The sequence below is a fragment of the Ascaphus truei genome, chromosome 4, assembly GCF_040206685.1.
Source record: "Ascaphus truei isolate aAscTru1 chromosome 4, aAscTru1.hap1, whole genome shotgun sequence".
NCBI lineage: Eukaryota > Metazoa > Chordata > Amphibia > Anura > Ascaphidae > Ascaphus > Ascaphus truei.
This window is the reverse complement of record NC_134486.1, coordinates 121,384,963-121,399,973: the sequence shown is the minus strand read 5'-3', so window position 1 is coordinate 121,399,973 and position 15,011 is coordinate 121,384,963. Positions and strand designations below refer to the sequence as shown.

The 15,011-nt window shown below is 47.7% G+C and overlaps 1 protein-coding gene across 1 annotated transcript in view; it reads left to right on the top strand.

Annotated features, from left to right (window-relative positions):
* The window catches only part of CCDC170 (coiled-coil domain containing 170), an 89,639-nt gene that overhangs the window by 67,301 nt on the left and 7,327 nt on the right, over positions 1 to 15,011 (top strand). Inside the window, exons 11-12 of the mRNA XM_075596523.1 lie at positions 1,002 to 1,244; positions 4,962 to 5,198. Of these exons, the coding sequence (XP_075452638.1) occupies positions 1,002 to 1,244; positions 4,962 to 5,198 (480 nt within the window). The remainder of the gene's footprint in view (positions 1 to 1,001; positions 1,245 to 4,961; positions 5,199 to 15,011) is intronic.

The window sequence follows — 15,011 nt, the reverse complement described above, 5'->3', positions numbered from 1 at the left end:
TGTCAGTTTAGGTTACCGCCATGAGTAGTGACATAACAGAGGTGTGTGAAGCTGGGCTTTAGAGAGGACAACATTCCCTTCCACACCTGATGATGGAGTGTGTGTCATGGCCAGTGCAAGTGTTAAATTCCTGCCCTTCAAGAACAGAAAGCAAAAATCTGGAATGATTTTAGACGTTAAAAATAGTGATGTACCGGGTACTCAGAAATTACCCAGTACCCGGCCATATTTAAAGTACCCAACGCGCTGGGACACGGTGCCGGGTATTTTTTCCTGCTCTGCTCTCTCGGTCCTCCTCTTGGAGAACGGCAAGAGAAGAGCAGCAGAAGAGACTTACCTGCAGTGACGGAGTGTGAGGAGGACGACGGCGACCTCCTGGTGGCGGTTGGATCAGAGGAAGACATCCTTCAGTCGGTGGTGGTGGGAGCAGAGAAAGACATCCTTCAGTCGGTGGTGGTGGGAGCAGAGAAAGACATCCTTCAGCCGGTGGTGGTGGGAGCAGAGAAAGACATCCTTCAGTCGGTGGTGGTGGGAGCAGAGGAAGACATCCTTCAGCCGGTGGGAGTAGAGGAACATGCGACCGGAGCAGGAGCATAACTAAAGGACAGCCGGGGATGAGCTGCGCTGTTGCAGCTGCAGAGACCGGAAGTCGGAAGGATGTTTTCCTCTGCTCACACCACCACTGACTGAAGGATGTCTTCCTCTGCTCCCACCGCCGCCAGGATGTCGCCGTGGTCCTCCTCACCCTCCGTCACCAGCTGCTGACCACTGCAGGATGTTGCCGTCGTCCTCCTCACCCTCCACCACCAGCTGTAGGTATGTCAAAACTACCCGACTGGGTACCCGGTTACCAGGCCAGGTATCCCCCCCCACCCCCCCCCGGGTACTCAGTAGCGTTTACCCCGTCATTTTTTGGACCCAGGACATCCCTAGTTAAGAGGTTTGAATTTATTTTTGGATATTGTGAGCACTTACAGTATATATTTTTCGCATACATACAGTTAAAGACTCAGAAGGAAAAGCTTGATAGCAAAGAACTTCATATGGAGCTTCTGCGGAAGAAAATTGCCCAGCTGGAGGAAGAGAAACAAGTGCGTACAGCGTTGGCGGTGGAGAGAGATGAGGCTAACCTGACAGTGCGGAGACTACAGAAGAAGGTGGAGAGACTGCAGAAAGAGCTGAGTTCAGCCCAGGAATTCAACACAGAGCTCAAAGCCAGACTTTCAGACACTAATGAATTGAAGGCAAGTAAGACAGATAACACATTCTCCAAAAATGTTTGTGCATGTACATATAGGAGAACAGTGAGATTACGTTGAAGGTACAATCCCATATAGTTAGTCAGAAAACATACTTTTACCAGTCTAACTGGCTTCCCTAAACAAATCTAACAATGCTAATTGCAAAGGTTTGCCTGCTTTCATTTCTTTCAATTAGTTACAAGTTGAATTTCTTAAGGGCTTCTTTAGGGGGAAGTGGTTGTCAATTAAGTGTTTTCTTTACCCTTATCCCCACACTGTTCTAATAATAAAATCAATAAAGTTAAGGGGAGGTGGGGAGTAGGGCCGCCAACAGCTCTCCCGGTGGCCAAGGACTATTCTTGTTGTTGAGCAATGCAGAGACCCGCTCAGGCCCAAAACACCCCACATTAAATATATTTAATGTCCATTAAAAAAATCCAGTGATTATAAAGATATATACACACACGTACCATGTTGGATCTTTCGATTTTCGTTTTATTAGAAATAATTTGTTTCCCTCTTCTGGTTATTGTTAGTTTTAACAAAATGTGTTTGATATCAAAAGTCTGACAAGGCCATCTTCACGGATGAGGATACTTGCCAGAGAAAGTACCTTTGCCATGCTTTTGCGTGTCTGTGTGTACAGATACAAATTGGTGAAGGAGAGAGGGGCAGTCAGTATAGGAAGGAGACAGAGGGGCAGTGGGTGAAGGAGGAAGAGTGAGGGAGGGGGGTAGGATGAGCAGGAGAGAGGGAGTGCAGGGGGTGTGAAAGAGAGGGGCAGTGGACACAGGAAGGGGAGAGGCGGTGGAACAGGTAGAGCATGGCAAGAGAGTGGAAAAGAGTGCAGGATGGAGTGACAGAGAGGGGCAGTGGGTGAAGGAGGAAGAGTGAGGGAGGGGGGTAGGATGAGCAGGAGAGAGGGAGTGCAGGGGGTGTGAAAGAGAGGGGCAGTGGACACAGGAAGGGGAGAGGCGGTGGAACAGGTAGAGCAGGGCAAGAGAGTGGAAAAGAGTGCAGGATGGAGTGACAGAGAGGGGCAGTGGACGCAGGAGAGAGGGAGGGGTAATCGATGCTGGAGGGAGGCAGTAGGTGCAGGACAGGGAGCTAGGAGGGTGCAGGAGGAAGCGAGAGGGGCCAGAGGGAGAGGAGTAGTGGATGCAGGAGGGAGAGAGAGGGGCAGTGGATGCAGGAAGAAGAGAGAGTGAGGAAGTGCATACAGGAGGCACAGACAGGGGCAGTGAGAGAGAAAGAGAGGGGGGTACAGTTGGAAGGAGGGAGAGAGTGGGAATTAGTGGGTGTAGGAGGGAAATTGTGGCAGGAGGAAGAGGGGATAGGGCATCTAAGGCCGCGCTTATAGTGACGTCGACGTCGCGTCAAAACAAATGTACTGAATCCGTCGCGTGCGCCTATAGTAGGAGCGGCGCGACGGAGCTATGGCTTGGTCACGATCACTGGAAGTCAATGAAAATGGATTTTTCAGCGACCACAAAGTGACATCAGCGGACACGAGCAGTTCAGCCATTGAGGGCAAACCGCTCACGGCCACGCCCCCCAGTCGCCGTCTCTTGTCTCTAACACTAGAAGCAAAAATGGCTGCTACAACGGCGACGGATGATGTCACGCTGTCGCCGTAGCCAGGACTATAAGTGCGGCCTAAGAGGCAGAGATAAGAGACAGGGAGGTGCAGGAGTGAGGGAGGCAGAGGACCAGTGGGTACAGGTCCTACCTCCTTCTGGGAACTATTACATCCCTAGGAGCCTCTGACTGTTCTGACTGGCTGATGTCTGTCATTTGACTTCCTGTTTTGGGGGGGGTTACAAAAGGGATTGTGGGATTTGTGGTCCTGCTGCCTTCAGCTGTTCAAGCATTGGATCTGGAGCTGGACTACAACTCCCAGAAACCCCTACACATGTGAAAATGAGTGAGAACAGTAGCAATGAGGGGTCGGGGCCCTGAAAGTGCAGAGCCCTGTGTAGGGAAACCCTTAGCACCTGCCTAGGCCAGGCCCCCCTCTGCCTCTGGGCCCCGGACTGTTGTTCTGGTGCTCCCCCCCGCCCCCCCTTATCGGCAGCCCTGGTGGGGAGAAGGGACTCTGGCTGGACAAGAACTTACTGATCACACAGGGACATCATACAAAAGGGATCAAAGCCCATCACACAGAGGAAATCAAAGCCCTCCCAAGTCTGACTTTAAAATACTTTAAATACTTATACTCTAGGTGTCAGATTTGGATGAAAAGGGTATCACTCACCCAGATGAGACCTTTAACATGTCACTGGAATTAGTTAACTCTGGTCCTTTGTTGGATTGCACCTTTAAATCAGTGTATCAAGATACTTTGCATCTATTTCGGCTGACTTGCTTCACTGAGAAATTAAGTGCTTATATGTAGCAAATTTGCATCAAATGTGTGTTTATAGTAATGCACCTTACATCTGGGGCAGACTGTTAGATGGACAGATTTATCACACATAAGATATTGTGAATTATTTGGCACAAATAAAATGGAAAATGAATGGCACACTGAGACACAGAATTTGATACAGTACATCCCATTATAATATTCAATTAATGTAACACCTCCCTAAGGCCTATTGGCAATCCTCAATTCACAAGCTGGTGCACATGGGTCAGAATTGGTGCAACATTCTTTAATACATTGATACAGAATACAAATGCCACAATTTTGCTCCAAAATTGCCGTGATACATAAGGGCAGATTCATCAAGTGTCAGTCCGGGTTAGCGCACATGATCCGGCATTAACTCCTATTGACTTGAATAAAATTCTACACAGGATCGGGTGCGCTAACCCGTACCGACACTTCATGTAACCGAAAACACCACAAAGTCTTTAAAAACAAGGTTCCCAGTAGTGACGGATTTAAATGACTGTCAGTAATTGCCTTAGAATGCACAGAAATCAAACAATTAAAAAAAGTATCAATAACTACTTCATCTTTAGAAATGAGTGGGCATTATGTTAAGGACGTCCAATAAGCAATTATTTCTTTGTTTACAAATTGTTAGGCTGTGAAATACATTTGAAATAAGATCAGGTTTTTGATAGAAAAACATTTATTAAAGTCATGGATAGTATATATGTCAATTACACTTGCTTTATCACTTGAGATGCATATAACAGAAATGAAGAAAAACTGCTTTCAAACGTGTAGCCTGTACAACTATCCCCAATTCAAATGCAGGCACAACAGCCGTGGAAGGAAATGTTAGTGCAAGTTTTTTTTGTTAGTCAGGCTTACCTGCTTGTGTGTGTTTTTTTTTGTTTATTTTTTACAAATAGTTGTATTGAGTTTTCAATAGGGGAGAGGGCACAGAAAAAAATAGGGGGGAAGGTGGGGGGAAGCATAAAAAGGGGAACCATCACATCACTCACAAAACACAGTACTGGCTTATAATTTCAAAACACATAAAAAAGCATAGTTAAAATCTTCAGCTACCAATCAACATCATTGAATAATCTCTACACTTTTGTAGATGAATAGGAGTTGCTTTAGGGGCCCACTTTTTAACAGCAACCTCTAGTTGACTATTCCCAAAAGATTTATTTAGATAAAAATCAAAATCCATATCCGAGGACTCCTAGCTCTTAGGCATTTATCCAAGGCTCCCAAATCTTAAAAAAGGAACTCATTCTATGGCGCAACTTTTTCCATCCACCATGTAAGCCTTATGGTGTCTTACTGATATTCTTCAGATCAAAACACTGGAGCAGCACAAAACCATTGAGGACATGAACAAGTCTCTGGACAAGCTAGAGAAGGTGAAGGACAAGTCTCAGAAGAGGTTAAACGCCCTGAAATCGGAGTTAGACTTCACTGAGCATGAGGCTAAAGAGGAAAAAGGAAGGGCTACAAATTTGCTTGAAGTGATCACCAGCGAGCTGAAGACACTTAAAAAAACTTTGGAGGAAGTTGTTAGGAGGGAGAAGCAGGTAATAAATAGTTACCTCACTATTTTTTTGTGTGTGATATAAAAGGTGCAGTCTTTTATACAGTACCTGACAACCACATTACAATATAATGGGCTCTTTAAACATATGTTATCATGCTTTAAATCATGCTTGGGTTTTCTTTAAAAATTAAGCAAAAACGGGTGGGTAGTAGTGTTGGGCCTTTCTTCCATGTAATAACAAAGGAGGGATGAAGGACCTGAGTGATTCAAAAGCTTGTAACATACTGTATCAACTACTTGTTGGTCCAATAAAAGGTATCATACCACATACTCCCTCTCCCACCTTTGTTACTACTTTCGAAATGAAGACAGAATTTATTTTAAGTGGGGACTTCGAATGAAGGGGGGGTCTTCCTTTAAGAAGACAGGGGGAGGGGGGGATTTAACTATGCAAATTCTTATTTTACATATAATTATATCATACCAAAGGGAGAAGCCAGAAGAACCCAAACCCCTATATGTTTACAAAGTAATTTTTAAAAAGTTTTGTAAAAAAAGGAAGACCTAAATCGTCCAGAATTATACTCATGTTTACTAAGCAGTGCAATTCCATAATGGCTCGAAGACACCATACAGCCCATTCAAGCGCCAGAAGATGTCCTATGAAATATGAAATAGCACCACTAAGTAAATATGGCGCATCATTTCAAACATGTTACCACCATTGGGTCATTTGGTCCTTGGAAAGACTGCACTTATAAATATTGAAGTGACTACTTTTTAACGTAGTTACCAAGTGCAAAGTAACAGTAGTGTACACTGGCGAGAAAAAGTTTGTGAACCACTTATAATTTTCACATACAGTATTTCAAACCTAAAATGTTATTAGATCTTAATTTAAGTCCTAATAATAGATAAAGATAACCTGATCAAAGAAATTACACAAAAATATGATACTTTTTCAACATTTATTTATCCACAAATGATTCAACATTCAATATCCATGTGTGAAAAAGTATGTGAACCTTTAGATTCAGCACCTGGTGGCACCCCCTTGAGCATCAATGACTTCAACTAAGTGTTTCCTGTAACTGCTGGTCAGTTTCTCACATCGGTTTTGAGGAATTTTGGCCCATACCTCCTTACAGAACAGCTTCAACTCAGTGACATTTGAGGGCTCCCTTGCATGGACAGCTCGCTTCAGGTCCTGCCACAACATTTTAACGAGCTTTACGTCCGGACTTTGACTAGGCCGTTCTAAAATGCAGAATTTATTCTGCAGCCATTCTTTTGTAGATCTGCTTGTATATTTAGGATAATTGTCTTGCTGCATGATCCACTTTTGATTCAGCTTCACCTCACAGATGTATTACCTGACATTCTCCTCTAAAATCTTCTGATACAATGTAGAATTCATTGTTATGTCAAGGATGGCAAGCCATCCAGGTCCTGAGGCAGCAAAGCAGCCCCAAAGCATCACACTCCCACTACCATGCTTGATGGTTGGGATGAGGTTCTCCTGTTGTAACGTTTCTCATTGAGGCCACAAAGTTCTACCTTTGACTTGTATGTCCAGAGAACATTATTCCAGAAGTCTTGTGGATCATCTACAGTACATGTTCTTTGGCGAAATTCAAACGGCAGCAATGTTCCTTTTAGAGAGTAGTGATTTCCTCCTGGCTATCCTTCCATGAACACCATTCTTGTTCAGTTTTCTGATGGTTGAGTCATAAACATTCACATTAGCTAATGCAAGAGTGGCTTGCAGCTCATTGGATGTTACTCTGGGGTTCTTTTGTTCTTGGAGAGAATTTGGTAGGGCGACCGCTCTTGGGTAGAGTGACTGTGGTCTTGAACTTTCTCAATGTATCTAACAGTGGATTGATGGAGCCCCAAATCCTTAGAAATGGTTTTGTAACCCCCTCTAGACTGATGAGCATCAATAACTGGTTTTCTGAGGTCCTCAGGGATTTATTTTGATTGTGACATGACATGTTTCCACACACCTTTATGGCGAAGACCAAACTCACAAAGTTTCTGATCCATATAAAGATAAAGATCTACCAAATTATTTAAACACCTGATTCTTATTGTCCCCTTTAATTTAGCTGACAAAACCAAGGTTTCACTTACTTTTTCACATACCCTGACTCTTAATAACTCATTGTTTGTCTAATTCATACATCATTTTGTTTCAAAAGACATGGAATTGGTATAAGCCCTGTTGGATTCAAGAAGGTTATCATGAAAAAACTATGGAATTTCAATAATTATCATTGTGGTTTACAAACTTCTTCTCGCCACTGTAACAGCAACTAGAGACCATAAGATAATTTGATCAATGGTATGCAGTCTGATCACAGGTCCACAGATACAGTATGGCCCTCCAATGCCTGTGAGGGACAAATCTGTACCTTATATAGAATCCATAGCTGCCAACATTGCAGCAACATTTCAAAGAGCAAATTGTCAAGCAAATGATAAGCCCAGTGGGCTTGTTGCCATCCAACCACCATGGAGGCATTTAGTTTTGGCTTTATTAATAGGTTAACAGCAATGTGTAAATATTTTCAGTCTATTTTTCTTTAGGTTTTGGCAATTTAACAGCACATAAAAATGATATGTGGCATTTTCACAAAATCAATATTACTAAGTAAGTTTTTACAAATAGCCAACATGCTATCAAGCTAACGCAACTTAATGACAAACTTATATTTGGCATTTACAAAAATAATTATCAGGTTATAATGGTATTCCTTATAGGAAATATTTATATTTTTTCATGTAACCTCTTTTGTACAAGTGGGTGCAGTCCCTGCCTCAATCTCTCTCTCTTTCTTATTGCCCCTCTTACATTCCGTGACTCATTCCTAACCTTCCTGTAGGGAGGGAGGGCTTAGTCCTCAGGCTTGCTGCAGAAGCAAGTCCTGCAGTTACCCTGCCCTGCTTGCTGGAGATAAAGCTCATCCCTCTCTCTCAGAACAGAGAGGAAGGAGCAGCCTAAGGCCGTGATTATACCAGAAATCACGTGCGACGGTGCGACGTCACACAGCTTCAAAACGAAACAATAAAATGCAATGAGAGCACACATACCAATCGCGATGGTAGCGCCGCGACGTGCTGCAAAGCTTCTGTCTCATGAAGAGATTTGAGATTTTGTTTTTCACAGGCGACGGCCGCATCACGTGATTTGCACGGCCAATCACTGTGCATCTTAAACAAACCAAACACACACACACACACATATATATAGTGACCAGATTTACAAAAGTAAAAACCGGGACACATAAAAAAAAATATTTATAAAACAAATGACATCACAAACTGCACCCCTTCTCCTTTATGTCTCTCCGTCCCTCCCTGTCCCCCATCCTCTCACACACACACCCCATGCTCTCTCCCCTCCACCCCTCCATTCTCGTTCCCCCCCATCCTCGTTCCACCCTTCCCATTCTCTGTGTCTCTCTCACTCTCTCTCCCATTCTCTGTCTGTCTCTCTTTCTCCCCCATTCTCTCTCTCTCTCCCCATTCGGTGTCTGTCTCTCTCCCCATGCTGTCTCTCTCCCCATGCTGTGTCACATGCTCTCTCTCCCCTTATGCTGTCTGTCTCTCTCCCTATGCTGTCTCTCTCTGTCTCACCCCATGCTGTGTCACTCTCTCTCTCCCCATGCTGTGTCACTCTCCCATGCTGTCTCTCTCCTCATGCTGTGTGTGTGTCTCTCTCTCTCCCTCCCCATGCTGTCTCACTCTCTCCCCATGCTGTCTCTGTGACGGGAGCTTTGCAGGATGCTCTCCCTGCCCTATTAACATAGCAGATGGGGGTCTGCATTTTTCAGAGCAGATCCAAAATTCCATATACACTGTAAATAACTTCATAACTTCAGTTCAGTAGTACTTACTGGCACGCAAGACATATTAATACATTCCGTCACGCATGACGCCCCCAATGAGACTAAATATTACAGTGTAATACTAAGATTAAGAGAGATATTAATATCTGTCTCTGAGGACCGGCTAAACATCAGGTGTCTGTAATCCTTATGTGCGAATCAGTCCCACGAATACACATATGTAGCTTTTAGCACGTTCAGCCGGGGACATCTCATAATATTCTTATATTTAATAAGGTCACTCATTCTGTAGCCCCACTCCTAAATCAGAGGCGTTTGGCCAGTCTACCAAATGGAGTGTCTGGCAGGATACTATGGTTTGTAAGTGTGAGTTATAACACTCACAAACCACTCCAGCTTCTTGCAACCATTTGGTCGCATTCCTTAGTAGGCAGGCATCTTTGAGGGTAACTTAAACAAAGGGCTAGAATCACTATTCAACTATTAACCCTTGCCCTCCCGGATGGATCCCAGTGTTTGTGTGGTGCAGTCACTGGAACAGAAACAATACATTTTTACAGGGGAATAAACAGTTGGATGGCTGAAGCAAGGCAAAACCACATTACTGGACCCCAGTCCAGTTAACCTCTTGCTTCCCAGGTGAGAGTAGAGGGTGGCCAAATGGGGTGTAACCCCTTTAATCCCGGGCCAAATCCTCTCTATCATGACAGTCTCACACTCTCTCCCCATGCTGTACCTCTCTGTCTCTCCCCATGCTGTGTGTGTCTCTCTCTCCCCAGGTCGTGTGTCTCTCTCTCCACGCTGTGTCCCTCTCTCTCGCTCTCTCTCCATGTTGTGTGTGTCTCTCTCTCTCTCTCTCTCTCTCTCTCTCTCTCTCTCCATGCTGTGTGTATCTCTCTCTCCCCATGCAGTGTCATTCTCTCTCCCCATGCTGTCACTCTCTCTCCATGCTGTCACACACTCTCTCCACCCATGCTGTGTCACTCTCTCTCTCTCCCCATGCTGTGTCACTCTCCCCATGCTGTCTCTCTCTCTGTGTCTCTTCCCATGCTGTGTCACTATCTCTCCCCATACTGTCACTCTCTCCCTCCCCATGCTGTGTCACACTCTCTCTCACCCCATGCTGTGTCACACTCTCTCTCTCCCCATGCTGTGTCACACACACTCCCCATGCTGTGTCACACACACTCTCTCTCCCCATGCTGTCACACTCTCTCTCTCCCCATGCTGTCACACACTCTCTCTCCCCCCCCATGCTGTGTCACTCTCTCTCCCCATGCTGTGTCACTCTCTCTCCCCATGCTGTCTCTGTCTGTCTCTCCCCATACTGTCTCTCTCTGTCTCTTCCCATGCTGTGTGTCTGTCTCTCTCCCCATGCTATGTCGCCCTCTCCCTCCCCATGCTGTCTCTCTCTCTCTCCATGCTGTGTCACTCTCTCTCCCCATGCTGTCTCTCTCTGTCTCTTCCCATGCTGTGTGTCTCTCTCTCCCCATGCTGTCTCTCTCTGTCTCTCCCCATGCTTTCTCTCTCTGTCTCTTCCCATGCTGTGTGTCTCTCTCTCCCCATGCTGTGTCACTCTCTCCCCATGCTTTGGCACTCTCTGTCTCTCTCTCTCTCTCTATGCTGTGTTACTCTCTCTCCCCATGCTGTGTCACTCTTTCCCCATGCTGTGTCGCTCTCTCCCCATGCTTTGTCACTCTTTCCCCATGCTGTGTCATTCTCTTTCTCCCCATGCTGTGTCACTCTGTCTCTCCCCATGCTGTGTCACTCTGTCTCTCCCCATGCTGTGTCACTCTGTCTCTCCCCATGCTGTGTCACTCTCTCTCTCCCCATGCTGTGTTACTCTCTCTCTCCCCATGCTGTGTCACTCTCCCATTGCTGTCTCTCTCCCCATGCTGTACCTCTCTGTCTCTCCCCAGGCCGTGTGTCTCTCTCTCTCCACACTGTGTTCCTCTCTCTCTCTCCCCATGCTGTCTCTCTCTGTCTCTTCCCATGCTGTGTGTGTCTCTCCCTCCCCATGCTGTGTCTCTCCCTCCCCATGCTGTGTCTCTCCCTCCCCATGCTGTGTCTCTCTCTCTCTCCATGCTGTGTCACTCTCTCTCTCTTCATGCTGTGTCACTCTCTCTCTCCATGCTGTGTCACTCTTTCCCCATGCTAGAACAAAAAGGGGTACCGGCGCTTTGAATGTCCAAATGGAATATAGTCCTGGAAATTCCAAACAGAAGGATGAATGTCCAAGGAGATGAACTGGCAATTCCTCAGTCTTTTAGGTGGTCAGATGTAGCTTCATCAGTGTGGGAAGCGATATGAAATGAAAAAAGAGCAATAAAGTGCAACACAGCTAACTCACAAATGACAAAACATAAGACAAACAGAACAATACAACACAACACAAGACTAACCACAAATACACAAAAGCAGGCTGAAATAAAAAAGTTAGGTTAATACAACTCTAGAATATAAAATTGATGGATGAGGGACTCAGGGTACACCGATCCGGAGGAGTAAAATCAGAGTACTACTCACAAGATGGCCAAAGGCAATGAGCGATGGAAAATATGTCTTTGAACGCTGTTTCGCTCTCTCCCCATGCTTTGTCACTCTCTCTCTATGCTGTGTCACTCTCTTTCCCCATGCTATGTCGCTCTCTCTCTCCCCATGCTGTGTCGCTCTCTCTCTCCCCATGCTGTCTCTCTCCCCATGCTGTGTCTCTCTCTCCCCATGCTGTGTAACTCTCTCTCTTCCCATGCTGTGTGTCTCTATGTCCCCATGCTGTCTGTCTCTATGTCCCCATGCTGTCTGTCTCTATGTCCCCATGCTGTCTGTCTATGTCCCCATGCTGTGTGTCTCTATGTCCCCATGCTGTGTGTCTCTCTCTCCCCATGCTGTGTCACTCTCTCTCTCTCTCTCTCTCTCTCTCTCTCTCTCTCCATACTGTGTCACCCTCTCTCCCCAAGCTGTGTCACTCTTTCCCCATGCTGTGTCACTCTCTCTCTCCCCATGCTTTGTCACTCTCTCTCTCCCCATGCTTTGTCACTCTCTCTCCCCATGCTTTGTCACTCTCTCTCTCTATGCTGTGTCACTCTCTCTCCCCATGCTGTGTCATTCTTTCCCCATGCTGTGTCACTCTTTCCCCATGCTGTGTCATTCTCTCTCTCCCCATGCTGTGTCGTTCTCTCTCTCCCCATGCTGTGTCACTCTCTCTCCCCATGCTGTGTCTCTCTCTCTCTCTCTCTTCCCATGCTGTGTCTCTCTCACTCTTCCCATGCTGTGTGTCTCTATGTCCCCATGCTGTGTTGCTCTCTCTCCCCATGCTGTGTCGCTCTCTCTCCCCATGCTGTATCGCTCTCTCTCTCTCCCCATGCTGTGTCGCTCTATTTCTCCCAATGCTGTGTCGCACTCTCTCTCCCCATGCTGTGTCGCACTCTCTCTCCCCATGCTGTGTCACACTCTCTCCCCATGCTGTGTCGCACTCTCTCTCCCCATGCTGTGTCGCACTCTCTGTCCCCATGCTGTGTCGCACTCTCTCTCCCCATGCTGTGTCGCACTCTCCCTCCCCATGCTGTGTCGCTCTCTCCCTTGCCCATGCTATGTTGCTCTGTCTCTCCCCATGCTGTCGCTCTCTCCCCATGCTGTGTCACTCTCTCCCCATGCTGTGTCGCTCTCTCCCCATGCTGTGTCGCTTTCTCTCTCCCCATGCTGTGTCGCACTCTCCCCATGCTGTGTCACACTCTCCCCATGCTGTGTCGCACTCTCCCCATGCTGTGTCGCACTCTCTCTCCCCATGCTATGTCACTCTCTCTCTCCCCATGCTGTGTCACTCTCTCTCTTCCCATGCTGTGTTTCTCTATGTCCCCATGCTGTGTCTCTCTCCCCATGCTGTCTTTCTTCCCATGCTTTGTCACTCTCTCTCTTCCCATGATGTGTCACTCTCTTCCTCCCCATGCTGTGTCACTCTCTCTCCCCATGCTGTGTCACTCTCTCTCCCCATGCTGTGTCACTCTCTCTCCCCATGCTGTGTCACTCTCTCTCTCCCCATGCTGTGTCACTCTCTCTCCCCATGCTGTGTCACTCTCTCTCTCCCCATGCTTTGTCACTCTCTCTCTCCCCATGCTTTGTCACTCTCTCTCCCCATGCTTTGTCACTCTCTCTCTCTATGCTGTGTCACTCTCTCTCCCCATGCTGTGTCATTCTTTCCCCATGCTGTGTCACTCTTTCCCCATGCTGTGTCATTCTCTCTCTCCCCATGCTGTGTCGTTCTCTCTCTCCCATGCTGTGTCACTCTCTCTCCCCATGCTGTGTCTCTCTCTCTCTCTCTTCCCATGCTGTGTCTCTCTCACTCTTCCCATGCTGTGTGTCTCTATGTCCCCATGCTGTGTCGCTCTCTCTCCCCATGCTGTGTCGCTCTCTCTCCCCCCATGCTGTATCGCTCTCTCTCTCCCCATGCTGTGTCGCTCTATCTCTCCCAATGCTGTGTCGCACTCTCTCTCCCCATGCTGTGTCGCACTCTCTCTCCCCATGCTGTGTCACACTCTCTCCCCATGCTGTGTCGCACTCTCTCTCCCCATGCTGTGTCGCACTCTCTCTCCCCATGCTGTGTCGCACTCTCTCTCCCCATGCTGTGTCGCACTCTCTCTCCCCATGCTGTGTCGCACTCTCCCTCCCCATGCTGTGTCGCTCTCTCCCTCCCCATGCTATGTTGCTCTGTCTCTCCCCATGCTGTCGCTCTCTCCCCATGCTGTGTCACTCTCTCCCCACGCTGTGTCGCTCTCTCCCCATGCTGTGTCGCTTTCTCTCTCCCCATGCTGTGTCGCACTCTCCCCATGCTGTGTCACACTCTCCCCATGCTGTGTCGCACTCTCTCTCCCCATGCTGTGTCGCACTCTCTCTCCCCATGCTGTGTCGCACTCTCCCTCCCCATGCTGTGTCGCTCTCTCCCTCCCCATGCTATGTTGCTCTGTCTCTCCCCATGCTGTCGCTCTCTCCCCATGCTGTGTCACTCTCTCCCCATGCTGTGTCGCTCTCTCCCCATGCTGTGTCGCTTTCTCTCTCCCCATGCTGTGTCGCTCTCTCCCCATGCTGTGTCGCTTTCTCTCTCCCCATGCTGTGTCACCCTCTCTCCCCATGCTGTGTCACTCTTTCCCCATGCTGTGTCACTCTCTCTCTCCCCATGCTTTGTCACTCTCTCTCTCCCCATGCTTTGTCACTCTCTCTCCCCATGCTTTGTCACTCTCTCTCTCTATGCTGTGTCACTCTCTCTCCCCATGCTGTGTCATTCTTTCCCCATGCTGTGTCACTCTTTCCCCATGCTGTGTCATTCTCTCTCTCCCCATGCTGTGTCGTTCTCTCTCTCCCCATGCTGTGTCACTCTCTCTCCCCATGCTGTGTCTCTCTCTCTCTCTCTCTTCCCATGCTGTGTCTCTCTCACTCTTCCCATGCTGTGTGTCTCTATGTCCCCATGCTGTGTTGCTCTCTCTCCCCATGCTGTGTCGCTCTCTCTCTCCCCATGCTGTATCGCTCTCTCTCTCTCCCCATGCTGTGTCGCTCTATTTCTCCCAATGCTGTGTCGCACTCTCTCTCCCCATGCTGTGTCGCACTCTTTCTCCCCATGCTGTGTCACACTCTCTCCCCATGCTGTGTCGCACTCTCTCTCCCCATGCTGTGTCGCACTCTCTGTCCCCATGCTGTGTCGCACTCTCTCTCCCCATGCTGTGTCGCACTCTCCCTCCCCATGCTGTGTCGCTCTCTCCCTCCCCATGCTATGTTGCTCTGTCTCTCCCCATGCTGTCGCTCTCTCCCCATGCTGTGTCACTCTCTCCCCATGCTGTGTCGCTCTCTCCCCATGCTGTGTCGCTTTCTCTCTCCCCATGCTGTGTCGCACTCTCCCCATGCTGTGTCACACTCTCCCCATGCTGTGTCGCACTCTCCCCATGCTGTGTCGCACTCTCTCTCCCCATGCTGTGTCACTCTCTCTCTCCCCATGCTGTGTCACTCTCTCTCTT